Source organism: Rissa tridactyla, chromosome 2 (genome assembly GCF_028500815.1).
Source record: "Rissa tridactyla isolate bRisTri1 chromosome 2, bRisTri1.patW.cur.20221130, whole genome shotgun sequence".
Lineage (NCBI taxonomy): Eukaryota > Metazoa > Chordata > Aves > Charadriiformes > Laridae > Rissa > Rissa tridactyla.
In genome coordinates this window covers 37,721,582-37,739,458 of record NC_071467.1, presented here as the reverse complement: position 1 = coordinate 37,739,458, position 17,877 = coordinate 37,721,582, and the positions used below count along the sequence as shown (strand labels likewise).

The 17,877-nt window shown below is 38.2% G+C and overlaps 1 protein-coding gene across 1 annotated transcript in view; it reads left to right on the top strand.

Moving 5' to 3' along the window:
- PREX2 (phosphatidylinositol-3,4,5-trisphosphate dependent Rac exchange factor 2) overlaps positions 1-17,877 on the top strand; it is a 186,678-nt gene that overhangs the window by 81,630 nt on the left and 87,171 nt on the right. The window contains exons 12-21 of the mRNA XM_054192997.1: positions 2,326-2,418; positions 3,240-3,248; positions 3,752-3,803; positions 4,366-4,441; positions 5,190-5,262; positions 6,407-6,549; positions 6,704-6,796; positions 8,128-8,276; positions 10,937-11,022; positions 13,349-13,485. Of these exons, the coding sequence (XP_054048972.1) occupies positions 2,326-2,418; positions 3,240-3,248; positions 3,752-3,803; positions 4,366-4,441; positions 5,190-5,262; positions 6,407-6,549; positions 6,704-6,796; positions 8,128-8,276; positions 10,937-11,022; positions 13,349-13,485 (911 nt within the window). The remainder of the gene's footprint in view (positions 1-2,325; positions 2,419-3,239; positions 3,249-3,751; positions 3,804-4,365; positions 4,442-5,189; positions 5,263-6,406; positions 6,550-6,703; positions 6,797-8,127; positions 8,277-10,936; positions 11,023-13,348; positions 13,486-17,877) is intronic.

Here is a 17,877-nt window from a genome sequence, read left to right as displayed (position 1 = left end):
CTCTCTTATGAAGAAAGGCTGAAGGATTTGGGTCTCTTCAGTCTGGAAAAAAGACGGCTGAGGAGGGATCATATTAATGCTTATAAATACTCACAGGGTGGGTGTCAGGAGGATGGGGCCAGGCTCTTTTCAGTGGTGCCCGGCAACAGGACAAAAGGTAATGGTCACAAACTTGAGCATAGGAAGTTCCACCTAAACATGAGGAGGAACTTCTTTACTTGTAGGGTGGCAGAGCACTGGCACAGGCTGCCCAGAGAGGTGGTGGAGTCTCCGTCTCTGGAGACATTCAAAACCTGCCTGGACGCGTTCCTGTGCAACCTGCTGTAAGATGACCCTGCTCTGGCAGGGGGGTTGGACTGGATGATCTACAGAGGTCCGTTCCAACCCTGTGATTCTGTGTAATACTGTCCTGGTGGAGTTTTTTTCTATATTCTGTAGTTGATAGTTTTAAAACCCCTTAATGTATGCTGATCTAGTCTAATATATTTTTTTCTCTAACAGTAGGAAATTATTTTTAGTTACAGAACTAGAAGCTATCTTTTTTCCTGAATTAAATGGTCACAATTGATTCAAATTCATTTAGATAGTTATACTAGGCATTGCATGTGAAAATTTTGTAGTCTACATGTTGTATATTGAGAAGCAATGATACGTAAAAGAGCTTAGGGGTTATTTTGGATAATCACCTTAGGGCGAACCATCAGTTCAAGGCGATTGGAATAGTGTCCTGGGCTTTGCTATTAGTAGATACATCAAATACAGGCATAGAAGTTATTTCGCGTTTGCACATACACTGGTAAAACCACTTAATATATTAAGTCCAGTTTTTATGACTGTGTATCAAATGATGTGTGGAGGTATTGAGGAGCTTGAAGGGGCATGAAAAACGACACAGACAGAAGGCACCGTACTGTACAAAGCTTATGGTGCTGAACTACATTTTTTGAGGAGAATAAGGGATGATGGTTTAATCACTTGGTGTAGGAAGGCATGCACAGAAGAATTACCTGACGCTGTCAGGTCTGTTACTCTGATTAATGAAGACATTACAGTAGCCTTCTTTATCAGTCGATGACATGCAAATTTAGTTTCAAAATTAAAGCTTACATCTGGAAGCAAAACAGTAATTAATACAAGATGGTTATCCTAGGATGATGCTAGTGCCTAGTGCTGTCCTCAGCCATCAAATGATCAGCATTTTTTTCAGAAAGACTTGCTCTAGTACCATTTCCAGGAGAGGTTTTGTATCATATGTTTAGTGTCATGTGATATGTCTGTTTTGACAAACCCCTTGAACTTGTGAGGTGGTTGTTGGAATCCTGTGAAACTCTGGAAATCAATTTTAAGATCCTTTTTCATGGGTCTGGGGAAATGGATTATGAACACCTTCATAATGATTACAAGTCTCTTGCACCGAAGACCTTCAGTTGGCTATGTTTAGAGGAAGATGTTCCCTCTCCCTTTCCTCCCCAGTGCAAGATGGGTCGGATGTGTTTTAGAGGGTTCGTGTCTTTGTTGACTCATCTGAGGTTGGCCTCTGCAAGAATTAGAACAATGCGGAACAATAGTATGTATAGTTGCAAAAGAAGCTTTATTTGGCTATTTGGTCAATAAGCTTTGCAAAAAGCACCAAAGACTAGAGCAGATTTGAGTGCCTAATTTTTCAGGCTGTTCCCTGCCTGTTTGTCTTTCTTATTCTTTGCCCTTTGATTTAAAATGTTTCAGTTTCTTCTGGACTGCTTAAACATAGTGAGAAATAATGTCACCAGTGACAGAAAGGAACTTAGGGCAGATGATCTAATTGGGCTTCCTGCTCTCCCTGCCTGAAATCTACCTATTGTTGTGTAATGAGCTGTTATTAGAAGAAATGATGCTGGCCGTCTTATATTTTGTTGATTTCTTCAGAAAGTCACCTAACAATGCATGACTCTTTTTTCTTCTTCTTTCTTTCTTTCTTTCTTTCTTTCTTTCTTTCTTTTCTTTCTTTCTTTCTTTCTTTCTTTCTTTCTTTCTTTCTTTCTTTCTTTCTTTCTTTCTTTCTTTCTTTCTTTCTTTCTTTCTTTCTTTCTTTCTTTCTTTCTTTCTTTCTTTCTTTCTTTCTTTCTTTCTTTCTTTCTTTCTTTCTTTCTTCTTTCTTTCTTTCTTTCTTTCTTTCTTTCTTTCTTTCTTTCTTTCTTTCTTTCTTTCTTTCTTTCTTTCTTTCTTTCTTTCTTTTCTTTCTTTCTTTCTTTCTTTTCTTTCTTTCTTTCTTTCTTTCTTTCTTTTCTTTCTTTCTTTCTTTTCTTTCTTTCTTTCTTTCTTTTCTTTCTTTCTTTTTTAATTCAGTTACAGATAAGCACCAATTCAAACCAGAACACATGCTGTACAGATTCCGATATGATGATGGAACATACTACCCCAGAAATGAGATGCAGGGACGTGATCTCTAAGGGTACAGATAGAATAGTTGCTATTATTAGGAAGAACACATCAGAAATGGAGGTTCTACTTGAAATATAATGTAGAATATTATACTAGGATAAATAACACTTGACTGTCTCTGTGTGAATCAAATTCACTTTTCCATTTGTGAGGGAAGATTTTGGCTTGTTGCTACACATTTCAAATACAAAAAGTTTTTTGGTTTTTTGGGTTATTTAATGGTTTCATATGCGGGATGAATTTCCTGTGTTTCTGGGTGATTCTGAAGCTGGTGTTTCAGACTGTTGTATTTTTCAGTCCTCTTTAATAGATACAAAGCTATATGTAGAAAATTTATTTAAATTTGCTCTTAGATCTGAGTGTCTTTTATTAGTGCCTTAAAAAGGCAGTAAATCTGCAGTTACATAGATGTGTAAACACAGATAGGCAGTGCTATCCATCTACGCTACTGAGCATAACAAAATGATTGAATGAAGTTGCCTCTAAAATCATTAATATTAAAACTCTTTGTGATTTCGAGGTGGTAGAAAATGTCAGCATTTGGGTATTACATTACCGTGTCATTCACTTTTCTGATGGAATTTGTTAATGTAAGGTATATCTGGAAAAATCTTCAGTACTGAACTACTAGGCACAGCAAAGTAGGATGGAATCTAATTTGACACAACTTTTAGTTATACATGGTAGTTCTTGCATGTTATAAACATAATTGTTTATTGATAGTCTGCTAAGGAATACTAATATGACTTCTGTTTTTAAATAACATTTTCCGATGGTAGTTTCTTAAACGCCTCCAAAAATTTTATTTTTACTTTAAGGCATTTCCAATCTTTGAATCGTTGTGCTTTTTTTTTTTTTTTTTAAAGCTTATTGGTTATAATTTCAATTTGTAAGTAAGGTATTGATGCATATAATCAAATGCAGTGTTTTTTACTTTAATTACTCACTTTGTGTATAGAATAGCAAGCAGTGGTTGGGAAAATCTTAGCGCATGGAAACATTGCTTTACCTTTGAGGTTTTGTGAACTTTTTTCAAAGTACTATACCTTCAGAATTTTTTAATGCTACATTAAAGCTAATCCTTTTTGCATGTGTCTCAGAGAAGCTTAGATTAGATTGGAAATGTTTTTGTTCTCATAACTTATTAATCAATATTATTATCTGGAAATATTAAGTTTCAGCACATGAAAATATAAAGGAAATTGAAAAGACTTTTTTACTATCTAAATGAAGTGCATTTAGAACATATAGGCTTCCTTACTGCATCTGTCCCTCTTATCTTCTCTGTGGTGTGAACGTGCGGTTAAGTAACTTCATCTTTCTCTTTAACAGGGTGTGCGACTGTACTGTCGCCTTCACAGTCTGTTTACCCCAGTAATTAGGTGAGTCCAATTGGGAAATCCTTAGAGTGTCATTCAGAAGAAGTATATAATCTGAAGATACTGTGTTTGAATGTAGGAACCTAAACCATCCTTTCAAGATTGGTCTCTTGGGAGTAATCAAACAAAATTGAAGGGCTATCAAGACAAAAAGCATAACCGAATCATTAAATGACTGCAAGCTCCATTCAATATGAATTTTTTTACAGACTTTTAGAGCCTTTTAGGTCCTGATGGATATGCTTATATGCTTACTGTATATATTAATACAGTCCTTTACTAACACTCCATTACCCCCTTTGGAGAGTGCCGGCTGTAACAAAACAACTGCCTTTATACTCCAGTGACATTATCACCCGAGTAAGATATGGTCCTCCTCCTCCTTTCTTTTTACACTGAAAGGTTTGACTTGCTTTTTTTACTCCAAAGGCAACTTCTGAACCATGATAAAATGCTCAATTCGTGCTTGCACTAACTTGTTTATGAAATACAAGGGTTTTTTTCTGTTAGGCTCTTTGGGGTTTTTGTTTGATTTTTTAAAATTGTTTTGGTTTGTTTTGAACAGGGATAAAGATTATCACTTGAGAACCTACAAATCTGTGGTCATGGCTAACAAACTCATAGACTGGTTGATTGCACAGGCAAGTATACACCTTTAGATTTGTGTACATGTTCTAATTTGAAAGGTAGTGATGTATTAAGCAGAATAACATGTAAACACTTTGTGTAAGGGTTATTAGAACAGCATGTGTAAGTATAATCCTCTTAAACAAGTAAAGTAACAGAAATCAGCTGTCAGCAGCCATGCTGTTCGTCCCTTTTGTGCTTATCTTCCTTATTTGCAATTGAACTTTAAATATTTTAATGAGACTTAGCTTTGTGATTCAGCATGTAGCATTGTTCATGGATTAAAACGAAATGGATAGGCTCTGAAAAAGTACATTACTAACTAGATGGATAACAGTCAATACTAATTTGCTTTCATCAGTTCTGTTTTATTTCAAGCTAACTTGGAACAAGTTCACTCAGTCAACATGTACCAGTTTACGTTTACCATAAAATAAAAGTTAAAGTCTTCGACATTTTGAGATTCTATTATGTGCAATTTTTGTGGAGAATGCAGTGTTACTAAAATTTTTACATATTTGTTTGTAACTATAAAGAGGTAAACCATATGAAGGACCCTTCCAACCCAGACTGTTCTATCATTCTATGATAAAAATGTATATACTGTTTTATATGTATGCTATAAATGTATATATAAAGGTGGTGTCAGAAAATATAATCCACAGCTATTGCCAGCCCTGTGAGGTTACACCATCGTGCATAGAATTCATTTTGCTGCTATATTAAAAATATATTAAAAAAAGATATGCTATGGTTTAACAGGGGGATTGCCGGACAAGGGAGGAAGCTATGATATTTGGCGTAGCTCTTTGTGATAACGGGTTTATGCACCATGGTAAGTAAATACATTCTGTACAAGCTATGCTTACCCTTTGTTTAATGCTATCTACAGAGTTGGAAGGAAATGCAGGGACTGGTAAAGATATGAAAGAAGGGATAGGAAGTTGTTACATTGAATTGCTGAAGAAACCTATGCTACAATCTTCAAGATAAAAAAATACCCATTGTATACTCTGAAAATTATTTTTAGTCAATTTTAAGCATGTACGGAGAAATTCATCCTATAAAGGATTGAGGGGGGACAGTTTTATTAGCTGCTTTGAAAGAAATTTCTTAAGCAGGTAATACGTGTTTGCACAGATGAGATGATAAACATTTAGGGAATATGTAGGAAAGAAAGGAGACATTTTTGGAGGACTGACTAAAGTATGGAGGAGCATGACTTTAAAAAGTGAAGTGGTGATAATAGCAGAAAGTGGACTGTAGAAAAATGAGAAAATCATAAGGACAGCAGCGAACAAAGAAGAAGGGAGAGGAGAGCAGAGATACGTGCAGTACCAAAAATGAGGTGAACAAGGTCACATTTAATACCATCAGAGGGAAGATTTCAGTGAAAGGATTGAAGCAGTAGGTCATTTACTGAAATGAAAAGAGGAAGAAATGATTTTCTCATCAGCTTGTTTAGAGAAAGAGGGAGAATTAACTTCCTCTCTGGCACTGATCATTCTTTTTCCTTTGACTTTTAAACATAAAAACTGCATCTGTCTGCTGTTCTAGTTGCTTCCACATCCCCACCAAACCCATTTCGAGTACTGAACCTGGCATGTTTCACCACCTGGAGAGTGGCAGAACTTGGTGATGAGCATGTCCAGCAGAACTTTTCAAAATCATGTTTTTAAATAATTTTTAGGATTTTGACATTTTCACTAAAACCATTTCAGGCTAATATGTATTCCTCAGCTTGCTGGAATCCAGATGTTGTAGCTGAAAATGAGTTTAGTGATACCTATCTGTAATGGATACAAATAAAAATCATGTTTATGTTAAAAATTAAGGTTTCCCTAGATTCACACACACAAATAGTTTGCTAGCATTTAATATATGTATGCATGTTCCGTATTTTATATTTCATGGAAGACATGATATTCAAAAGTTCAAAAGAAAAAAAGGATTAATATGTGTGGTTTTGTATCATACAGTATTAGAGAAAAGCGAATTTAAAGATGAACCGCTACTGTTCCGTTTTTATGCGGATGAAGAAATGGAAGGGTCAAATATGAAGCACCGACTTATGAAACATGATCTGAAGGTGGTGGAAAATGTCATAGCCAAGTCATTACTGGTGAGTGAAATGCAATGACTGTATGCTTTAATGAGTAAAAAAACCTAGTTGTAGCAACAATAAATTAACCCTGTGTATTTTTATTTAATGGCGATATACTTTAGCTCTTCTTAATGCCTTTCTGAACAATGTTTTGAACAATTTTATTTTTCAGATTAAATCTAATGAAGGCACCTATGGTTTTGGTTTAGAAGATAAAAATAAGGTGCCGATTATTAAAGTGGTGGAGAAAGGATCAAATGCTGAGGTATCAAATATTATAAATTATCTTTCCTCTTTTATTCTCTTGATTGCAGGTCTATCTTCTATACATCAGTTAGGAAAATCTATAGTAGTAGAATGTAACAATGACAACTTTCCAAGAAAGCTGTGGTTATGAATCTTTTTTTTTTTCCCCTTTTTTTCTTTGGTTTTGGTATTTTTTGTTTAAAATATTGCTCTGACCATTATCAACACTCATTTTCTGCTCAGGTAAATTGTTATATTGAGTGGTGATATCAAAGTCATCATTTTATTTTTATACATTTTGTAATATTCTGGTGATGATGTTAATAACGAGTGGAATAAACATTTTTGGTAGACTATGAAATTAATATAAAGCTAGTCTGGGAGTTGCACTTTATATATTTCATAATAAAGAATTTATCAAGCTTTGGATAAAGTCTAGAATTTGAGAATCTGAATGAATAAATTACAGCCTTTCTGTTTGTTAGCATTGCTTTAGGTGCTCTTTTGGTAAATTCATGTTCTACTGAACTGTGTGGGCGTCTCTATACATGTGAAGATAAAGAACGAGCCTCTGACATGAGAGAGAAAATTTAGACCTGGATTTCAAGCCTTTTTAACTCTCATGATGGAATAGGAATTTAAGAGAAAAATAGATAAAGCAAATCAATAATAAAATAGAGCCACAGAGCTATATCCAGGGTGATTTCTGGCAGTCAGGTTCTGCCATGATCTCAGATGGCGCTAAGGCTTAGCCTGTGTCCTAAGCTGCTCTGTGCACTCCTGCCATCCAACTGTTTATGGTTCCTTTCTTGTTAGGCCAGAATTTAAAAACTGTATGTATTTTGGCTTGCCATACCTTTAGCTCAAAGGCCATGAAAAGTGTAAGGATATGGTTTTATTTTGGAACTTAATAAATATTCACTAACTACAATATTAATCGGGTCTTTTCTTATGAAAAGAAGCTTTAGTTTCTTTGGAGGGTGGTGGACGGACAAATTAAGTAGCATCATAAAAAAATAAACTGGCTCAATGAAAGCTGTTGTCTTAATTATTACAATATTACAAATATTAACTGAGATTGTAATACTGTCACAAAATCTTGATTAAGACTAGGTCTTGTATTTAGGTCTCTTCACAATGAGTGTTTACTGTATCCTTCTCATGAGTTTAACCAGTTCTAGAAGCATTTCGTGGTATAAGTCTTTTGTGCGTGGTATGTGAAGGAGGCATAAAGAATGTAAAGGAAATGTGCATGTCATTATTCCTATTGGGGTTGCATGCCAGCAGGAGAGAACATAAGGTTAGTTGTTATAAAAGGCAAACAAATGCACAACTGTTATTGTTTTCTAGATGGCAGGCTTGGAAGTTGGGAAAAAAATCTTTGCCATTAACGGTGACCTGGTTTTTCTGCGACCCTTCAGTGAAGTGGATTGCTTCCTGAAAGCCTGTTTAAACAGCAGAAAGCCCCTGCGGGTTCTTGTGAGCACTAAACCACGGGAGTAAGTTGTCATTCCTTTGGGGGAATTTTTACAAACTGCAATTGAAGTGAATTTTAAAAGACCAGGGGAACTTCAGACAGCGCTGCTGTAAAGTTATTTTAAATGCTGTATCTCATCTGACTTTGTGGAGTCAAGCAATTTGATCTGCTTGGTTTTATTACACTTGTCAGTCAGCAAAAGCAGAACACAAGTGCTTTAGATCGTCAGCTCTGCCACTTCAAATACATGCAGGAACCGCAAGTGTAAATGAAGTTTCCTTGACTATATGGATAGTTTTGATCACTTATCTCTCACCGTGTTTATCAAACAAGTTTCCTCTGTCTGGGGGTTAGTTGCTGGTTTGGCAGAAGTTGGACTAATGGGTCTCTTCAGCGTGTGTGCTGGTTGTGTAAACAGCAGGAGCAAGTAAACAGCTCCCCATCTTTGTATGAGATGCATTTCTGTACACAGTTTTGACCGTTCCTACCTGAAGGCAATTTTTGATATGTAGACAAAATACAAAGTTGAAGCCTAACGGCTGGCTTCAGAAAGTATGTAAACAAGCATGGGTCTATTAATAAAGTTAATGCAGTTATTACTGGTTCGTACATACCAAAGAAAGAGGGGATAAAGAAACAGTGGTCAGGAATGATTTAGATCAAATTTTGCAGGGTAAGGAGGAACCATCCTCTATTACCAGATAGCACACCCAGAGTGCCTTGGAAATGGCTCTGGTTCAGCAGTAGATTGGAGACTTATTTCTCAAGTTAATAAGCAAAGGTGTGTTGAGAAATACAATGGCATCCAGAAAGGGCAAAAGAGCAAAGAAAGAAATATGGCATAAAAATGATCATCTGGACTGATACTCCAAACAAAAAAAAAAAAACCCCAAACAAAACCAACAAAAGAAATCCCCCAAACCAGCAGATGATAGTGTTGTGGCAAGTGTAAAAGGCATATCTTGGCCTTTCTTTAATGTAGATCTTGGTTTAATTTCTGACACAACTTGCCAGTGAAAATGGGGGTGAATTTCAAGGTTGACAGAGACAATCTAGTGAATGAGGAGTTAGAGGAGTTGAAGAATTCGTTTCTGAGTGGTGCCTGCTTTTTGTCAGGAGCTGCTGCTAGCACAACTGGGTCAGAAGAAGAGACGGTTCTCTCCTAAGTTCTTTGCCTAAACTGCCAGTGATAGTTTTTCATAGCTCATTAGCAAGTTCACAAAGCAGTTTCAGAATGAAATCATATGAATTGTATCAAACTTAGTTAATGTATAAGTATAGAAATGATGCTATAGTTTCAAATGAAAATTTACTAATCTCGAGAATATTCTGATTTTTTAAAAAAAAATAGAGATTTCAGTGGGTTTTGGTTCTCACCTCTGCTGATAGTCATCTCCAAATGCTAAACATTATATATGCCAAAAAAAAAAAAGTACAAAAAATGATCATAGAATCATAGAATGTGTTGGGTTGGAAGGGAAATTTAAAGGTCATCTAGTCCAACTGCCCTGCAGTAAGCAGGGACATCTTTAACTAGATCAGGTTGCTCAGAGCCTCATCAAGCCTGGCCTTGAATGTCTCCAGGGATGGGGCCTCCACCACCTCTCTGGGCAACCTGTGCCAGTGTCTCACCACCCTCGTTGTAAAGAACTTCATCCTAATGTCTAATGATGCAATGATATTTTTCAAAACTGCATGTAAATGAAGTTTATTACAGTCCCAGCATATTTTAAAATCACTTTTCAGAACCAATTTGAATTTGTCTGCTTTTGCACTGGCATATGGAGCTCAGGGCAAAGATCCCTTCAATAATAACAATAACAGTCTTACTCTGGAAGTAAGACTGCAAAGTTAAATCAGTGGACTGTTATGCATGACCTAACTAGCTCTGATAAGGGCTAATGCAGCTGTGTTGCTTTTTCTGGACCCTGAGCTGATATCATGTGGATATGCTGTCTTACTTGGACAGGCTCAGGCCTTCATTTTAAGGAGTAAATGTGAATTTTGATTCTCAGAACTGTGGTTTTGTTGGTTATGTTTGTCAGTAGATTTATTACTGTTGCTCTTAGACCAAGCGGGAGCGTAGCATTGTGCTTACAAGTTAGTAATGAACAGTAGTAGGTGATTCTTGCTTTACAAAACTCAGTACTTTGCATAGCTGCTCAGAAAAATGGCAACAAAATATTTTTTCAATAAAACTCGCCAAGTAGACGCTTAGATGTTAACGAATTGTAATGCTGATCTAGTCTCCACAGTCTTCTGCAGCCCATCTGACAAGGCCTGCCATGATCTGTGGTCCCCAGGCTGTCCTCTTGGCTGAGAGACTGCCTGCCTTCCCAGGGCTGTCATTGTTGCTGTGCTGTGGCAATTTAGCTAAATCGCGGCCCTTTTGGGAGGAATTTTAAAGCTATGGTGGTCCTTAGGTCAAAATCAGCATATTGAATTTCTGTGTGAAATAGTATTGCCTTCCTCTGGTTGGTTTTGGTATCTCAGCTTGCTCTTATTTCTGATGTCAGTGGTGTAAAGTATCTGGAATATGAATGGTGCCGAATCTGAAACTGTCAACTGAATGAAAGTATGGAGTCTTATGCCCTTGTAACCTGCTTATTGGTGTCCAGTTTTATCTTGAATAACAAAATGCTACCTTTTTCTACATTCATATTGAATCTTTGCTTGTATCAGGACAGTGAAGATTCCTGATTCTGCAGATGGACTTGGATTCCAAATCCGGGGCTTTGGCCCATCGGTTGTTCATGCCGTTGGGAGAGGTAAGCTGTAAGAGCTGTCAATGGTAGTGGTAAATATACATTTAATATCTAAATGGTGTGCCTGAGATAAGTCAAAATTAGGTCCAGTGATTCAGCTTAGATTTGTGTTTTCCCCCAAAATAACAAATAATATTAAATAAAACCAAATAAGATCATTTTGTGTTCTTATACTTTGTAAGCTTTAGATAGATTTTTTTTTTTTTTTTATTTTATTTTTAATTTTTTTTTTCCTTTTCTGGCTTTTTTTTGTCGGTGGGGTATGTATTTGTATGAAAGTAGGAAAGTTAACTTAAGGCCGTGCATTGTTTACAGACTAAGGAATAGCTGATGGATGCAAAATCACCTTCTGCAGTGAATGGGTATTGGGAACCACTCAGTTCCTGAGCTGTAATTTGTGAGGTGGCCGTGTGGTTCTGCAATGCTCTGAAAACGTTTTACAGAAAGCGCACTTCTCACAAATCGTTTCAAGGGTTGTAGTGACATAGTCTGTCCTAGTAGTTGCAGATGTTTCCTCTAAATACTGTTTTGTACAATTTGTGATGTGATTATCAAATGCTTGCCATCCCTAACTCAATATGTTATTGACTAGTGCACTGGTGATAGAAGTTGAACCATTCTTTGTTGCTGTCGTATGTTGTTAATGGTAGAGCCGACTAACACCATGTTTTCAGCTATTGTGGGGCAGTTGTGTCCTTTCCCCCCTCCTCCCTTTGTAACTGAGGAATTTAAAGTGAACTAGTCTGCAAAGCAGCCAGATTTGAACAGAGCTCGATGACTTTTTTTTTTCCTAGGCTGTGGTGCCAGAAATTAGATTTTCAAGAGAAAGTCTAATAAACTACAGACTGTTGAGCTGATGTGATAATTATTTCTGCACCTGGATCTCAATTCCACTGCCTATCCTTATTCATTAAGCACATACTTTATTCCAATTAGCCTCAACAGTGTGTAAGTGCTTGCTTGTGTAGTTTGCTAAACCTGAAAAATTTTAAGCATATGCATAAATACTTTGCTGAATTGGGACCTTGGGTTTTTTGAAGAGAGGGTTGATTATTTACTTTTTTTTTTGGAGAGAGTATTTAAGAAGGCCTATTTAAATGTTTATTTTTAAATCCCCTCTTTTAATTGCAATAGCTGGTAATGGTGTCATTTCCAAAGACTTTCTTTGATACTAGATTTAAAATGCAAGTATCAGCTAACCTGATAATACCTACAATGAGGGAAATCCAGGTATATTCTTTATGTTATTTCCTAGTCAAATACGCTCAGCTGACAAGCCATGACATAGCTTTGGTATTTGTCAGCCCTGCAGATTCAGTCTAGCCTTTGCTTTCATAGCAGCTAGCTTCCCCACCTCAGCCTTGCAGTCTCTAGGCAATAGAGTTCGACTTCCCTGGCACCTTTGTGGCAGTATCAAGAGACACATAAGGAGACGAACGTTCAGGTAGCTGAACCTAAGGTCATACTCCACTAGGCAGTCTTTCAGGAGTGGGCTTGAGTCACACTGAAAAGACCTGGAGACAGCTGCTATTTTTGTAGCCCCTATACAATGGGTAGAAGATTTGCCCAAGGTGGTTATTGCATTGTGAAAATAAATCACTGAACCATATATTTTATGTTGCTCAAAGAGAATGTTTTGTTTTGTGCAGTGTTTTTTTTTCCCCCAAATTAGTTAAATTTGAGATCTTCTACTTGATTATCTTTGGGTATTCTGAATAAAGCGATAAGGCACACTGTTATGATTGAGTTGGTAAAAAGATGAAAATAAGAGCAAGTTCCTTGGAAATGTTTTTGGATTTGTATATTTTTCTTAATGTTTAAGAAAAAAATATGGTATGCTCTGATACTTCTTTATGAATTGTCAGAAAGTTTCCGGTTTGTATGTAAGATAGAGACACCTGAAGTAGTCAAGAAGCTCATAAGCTTGGGGCATATAAAAGAATTCAGAATAAAAGAAGCTCGTAAGCTTGGGGCATATAAAAGAATTCAGACTAAAAGTGATCTAAGTTATAATTAGTGAGTTTCAAGCTAGAGCCTTTTTATCCTTTTAGAATCCTTTTATTTAAGACCAATTTTCCACATATTCATATTACTAATCAACACTTGTTTTATAAAATAGCCTTTAGAAAATAGTCTGGTCTCTTTGTATGGAATCATCTGCTGAGGAACTCCATTTTCTTGGAGTCCAGCTGACTGCAGAAGTGCCCTGTGGTCAGGGGATTTAAGAATCAGTGACAGCGGATTCTGATTAAAAAATGAGGGTTTTGGATGTAAGCTTTAAGGAGATATTTAGGAGAAGTCTGTTAACTATGTTTGGTTTTTTTTATAGGAACAGTGGCAGCTGCAGCAGGTCTCCACCCTGGCCAATGCATAATCAAAGTGAATGGAATTAATGTCAGCAAAGAGACTCATGCAAGTGTTATTGCTCATGTCACGGCATGCAGGAAGTACAGGCGGCCAATGCAGGTACATTTCACTTGGTACCCTGGCAGATTTCCTTCTAAATTTTTTTTTTTTTTGTCAAAGTAACCAGTGTGGTGTGTATCTCGGTCCATGTGTCTGTTGTGTTTGAGTGTGATGAGGGAAAGGAGTGGTGAAAAAAAGTGAAGGGAAGCCAGCTGAATTATAAAAGCTGAAGATTGCCTAATATATTTCTGATGTTCAAGGTCTGTTTAATTTCTTCATTGAAATAAATCTAAGCTTATAGCTTCTTTTTTTTTTCCCACATGGAATTTTTAGAGTATTATTTCAAGTGTTTCTGCGGTTCTATGCAGAAAGCATTAGGAAGTATATTCTCAAAGTATATTCTCATCATGATGGAGGGGGATTTATACACCTCATTGCCTGCTCAGCAGCAAGAGAATGCAATGCAAAAAGCTGATCTTCTTCCAGAATTTTTTACACTTCAGCACATAGAGAGCAGAGTGCACATATCCCATCTATAAAAGTCTCTGTGTTCCCATTGCATTCTAATCTTGGACATTCAGGACACAAAATTTCACTTTTTTTAATATAAGCATGCTGTTTTTGTTATCTTTTTCATGTTAGTTTAGGAGAAAATCTAAGGCTTCCAAGACATGAATTTAAGGAAGAAAACCAAAACCAGATGGATTCTATAGTGTAATTTTTCCAAGACCCTGCAAATTTTTCATAAACTGTGAATCAATAGAATTAATTAACTTCACAAACTCTTCCAGTGCATGTTAATTGAGAAGAAAAATCCAATTAAAATCAGGAGTGAAATCCTTCTCCTACACCTATTGCATAGATATGAGATAAGAATGATAAGTAAGAGTTAGTTAGAACTGTGTCATGCAAATACAGTCTTTATGAAAATGTTTGTCTGGATGTCTGTGTTTAAACTGTGATACAGAATTGAAGTTGCTACCTAACACATCAAGATCAAGCTCACCTATTCTTTAAGGAAGATGTGCTCTAGGAAAGAGAGGGTGCTTTTTGCACTGGTAGCAAAACTGGCTAGCATAAAAGATAAATTTAGTTCTTCATAGCAGGTGTGTTCTCTCTGTGTGTAAGTGTGGAGTTCCTGTGGAGATTAGTGACATCCAAGGAGGATTGATTAATGTTGTCTGGCATGAATGACTTGACATGCAAAATTACTCTGTTTTTTTAATCCATTCGTGTAATATGTTGGAGTGCATAACTGGTTTTCCTACAGAGAGTATTTATTTCAATCTTAAAAGGTAGCTGATCATAATTCAGCAAATCACAAATACCTAAAATCCCCCAAACTGACAAGAAAATCTTCATTTAGGATGTAGTGCTATCAAACGCTATGGGAGAACTGCCTGGACTGAAATAAATGGCAGTATTCCCACTGGTGTCAAGATAGCTAAAATTTAATTTCCTATGCAGAAATTTGGGTTTTTAATTATTTGGAAGATGACTATGAATTTCTCCTATTTTGTAAGTACAGTATATTAGCCTATCATTTAATTAACGTGAATATTGCGGTGCCTCCTGTGGCTGGCAATTGCATAATTGCAAGGGGATCTTTTTCTGTCTCCTGTATATTCCCGTTCTCAGGGTGCGGGCTCTTCCTGCTTGCCTGGAGCGTGAAGTTTCATTTCAGATTCTTGCAGTGTGAATAACTGTGTGACTTCTGTCGGACAATGACTATATTCTTTCTGTCTTGTCTGGATAAAGAAAATTTAAAGCAGATTTTACTTCTTGGAATTACAATGTCTTTGCAGTGATACTAATCATGATGTGACAGATTGATGCTTAGTTTGTGCCTCTGTAATGCTTTTGGACAACACTGTAATCATAGAATCATAGAATGTGTTGGGTTGGAAGGGACCTTTAAAGGTCATCTAGTCCAACCCCCTTGCAGTAAGCAGGGACATCTTTAGCTAGATCAGGTTGCTCAGAGCCTCATCAAGTCTGCCCTTGAATATCTCCAGGGATGGGGCCTCCACCACCTCTCTGGGCAACCTGTGCCAGTGTCTCACCACCCCCATTGTAAAGAACTTCTTCCTCATGTCTGATCTAAACCTGCCCTGCTCTAGTTTAAAACCATTGCCCCTTGTCCTAACGCTACGTGCTCTTGCAAACAGCCCCTCCCCAGCTTTCTTGTAGACCCCCTTCAGGTACTGGGAGGCTGCTATAAGGTCTCCCCGGAGCCTTCTCTTCTCCAGGCTGAACAACCCCAACTCTCTCAGCCTGTCCTCACAGGAGAGGTGCTCCAGCCCTCTGATCATCCTCGTGTCCCTCCTCTGGACCCGCTCCAGCGGGTCCATGTCCTTCTTGTGCTGAGGGCTCCAGAGCTGGACGCAGTACTCCAGGTGGGGTCTCACGAGAGCAGAGTAGAGGGGCAGAATCACCTCTCTGGCTCTGCTGGCCACGTTTTTTTTGATGCAGCCCAGGATGCGATTGGCCTTCTGGCCATTGCTCCAAATCGTATCTTGTGTTAACTTTTGAAAGAGGGAGTTCCATTTTAAGTAGTTCTTCTGTTAGGCCATATTAAGTTCAAATAAGGAAGGAACCTTTACATAATGTAAATCCCCTATTAGAGATTGGCATGGTGGTCTTAATGCTGCGAAGCAAACCTGTAAGACTCCATAACTAAGCAGCAAGCTTTCAGGTGTACCTGCAAAGTCGCATGGGTTTCAGAAGTGTTTGTGTCGATCAGTTTGTGCATGGGTGTCTTCCAACAGTCAACAGGAAGCTCTGAAATTTAAGCTTCCTTATTAAAATATTTAAGTGCCTTTGAGTGAAAAGTAGGGCATGGATGAATCTAGGAAACCTAGGGACAAATACTACCTTAATCATACAAAAACTTAGTTGTCTATAAATAATGGGTTAAAGATACTGGACTGAATATTGTATAGTAGCAAAGCACAATCTGAGGTGCTTTGCATTTTGTGTGAAAATTCTAACATTCAGCTTAAACTTTTGCTATCCTTGCTTAACTTTTAATTCTTTCCACAAACTTCTTTTTGAAGTCTGTGAGTTCAGATTAGTCATAATTGTGTCATTTATTCACTGTAGCTGTTGGAGAATGAATGATTAACTGACTGTCAAACTTCTTTTGAAATGTAAGGGGAAGAGAAGAGTAATCTGGAGAATGCCATGGTTGATAGGCCCTTCCACAAGGAAGTGGTGGGCACAGGGCTGAGTAAGTGGCGGGGGGGTGAACAAAATGTAAGGTGTACACATGGCTTCTTCATAGGTTGTGTGACCAAGCCACCGTTGCTGTGCTCATGTGTCACTCAGTCACATAAGATGCTGGACTTTTGGGTCTGGTCACTCTGTCTTTTTTGGGGGTTTTGCTAATCTGGGGGAAAAATAAAGAGCAGCTAGTAAAGTAACTGTAGTCAAGGCCTTTGACACCGTCCCCCACAGCATTCTCCTGGAGAAGCTGGCGAATCATGGCATAGACAAGTGTACTCTTCGCTGGGTAAAAAAGTGGCTGGATGGCCGTGCCCAGAGAGTTGTGATTAATGGGGTGAAATCCTCTTGGCGGCTGGTCACCAGTGGTGTCCCTCAAGGCTCAGTTTTGGGGCCAGTTTTGTTTAATATCTTTATCACTGATCTGGATGAGGGGATTGAGTGCACCCTCAGTAAGTTTGCAGATGACACCAAACTAGGTGGGAGTGTTGATCTGCTCGAGGGTAGGAAGGCTCTACAGAGGGACCTGGACAGGCTGGATCGATGGGCCAAGGCCAACTGTATGAGGTTTAATAAGGCCAAGTGCTGGGTCCTGTATTTCGGTCACAACAACCCCATGCAACGCTACAGGCTTGGGGAAGAGTGGCTGGAAAGCTGCCCAGCAGAAAAGGACCTGCGGGTGCTGGTGGACGGCCAGCTTAACATGAGCCAGCAGCGTGCCCAGGTGGCCGAGAAGGCCAACAGTATTCTGGTTTGTATCAGGAACAGGGTGGCCAGCAGGAGCAGGGAAGTGATCGTGCCTCTGTACTCGGCACTGGTGAGGCCTCACCTCGAGTACTGTGTTCAGTTCTGGGCCCCTCTGTACAAGACGGACATTGAAGTGCTGGAGCGTGTCCAGAGGAGAGCTACCAGGCTGGTGAGGGGTCTGGAGACCAAGTCGTATGAGGAGAAGCTGAGGGAGCTGGGCATGTTTAGCTTGGAGAAGACGTGGCTGAGGGGAGACCTCATTGCTCTCTACAACTGCCTGAAAGGAGGCTGGAGAGAGGCGAGTGTTGGCCTCTTCTCCCAGGTAAATAATGACAGGACCAGAGGAAATGGTCTGAAGTTGTGGCAGGGGAGGTTTAGATTAGATATTAGGAAGAATTACTTTACTGAAAGAGTGGTCAGGCACTGGAACAGCCTGCCCAGGGAGGTGGTTTAGTCACCATCCCTAGAGGTGTTTAAGAAACG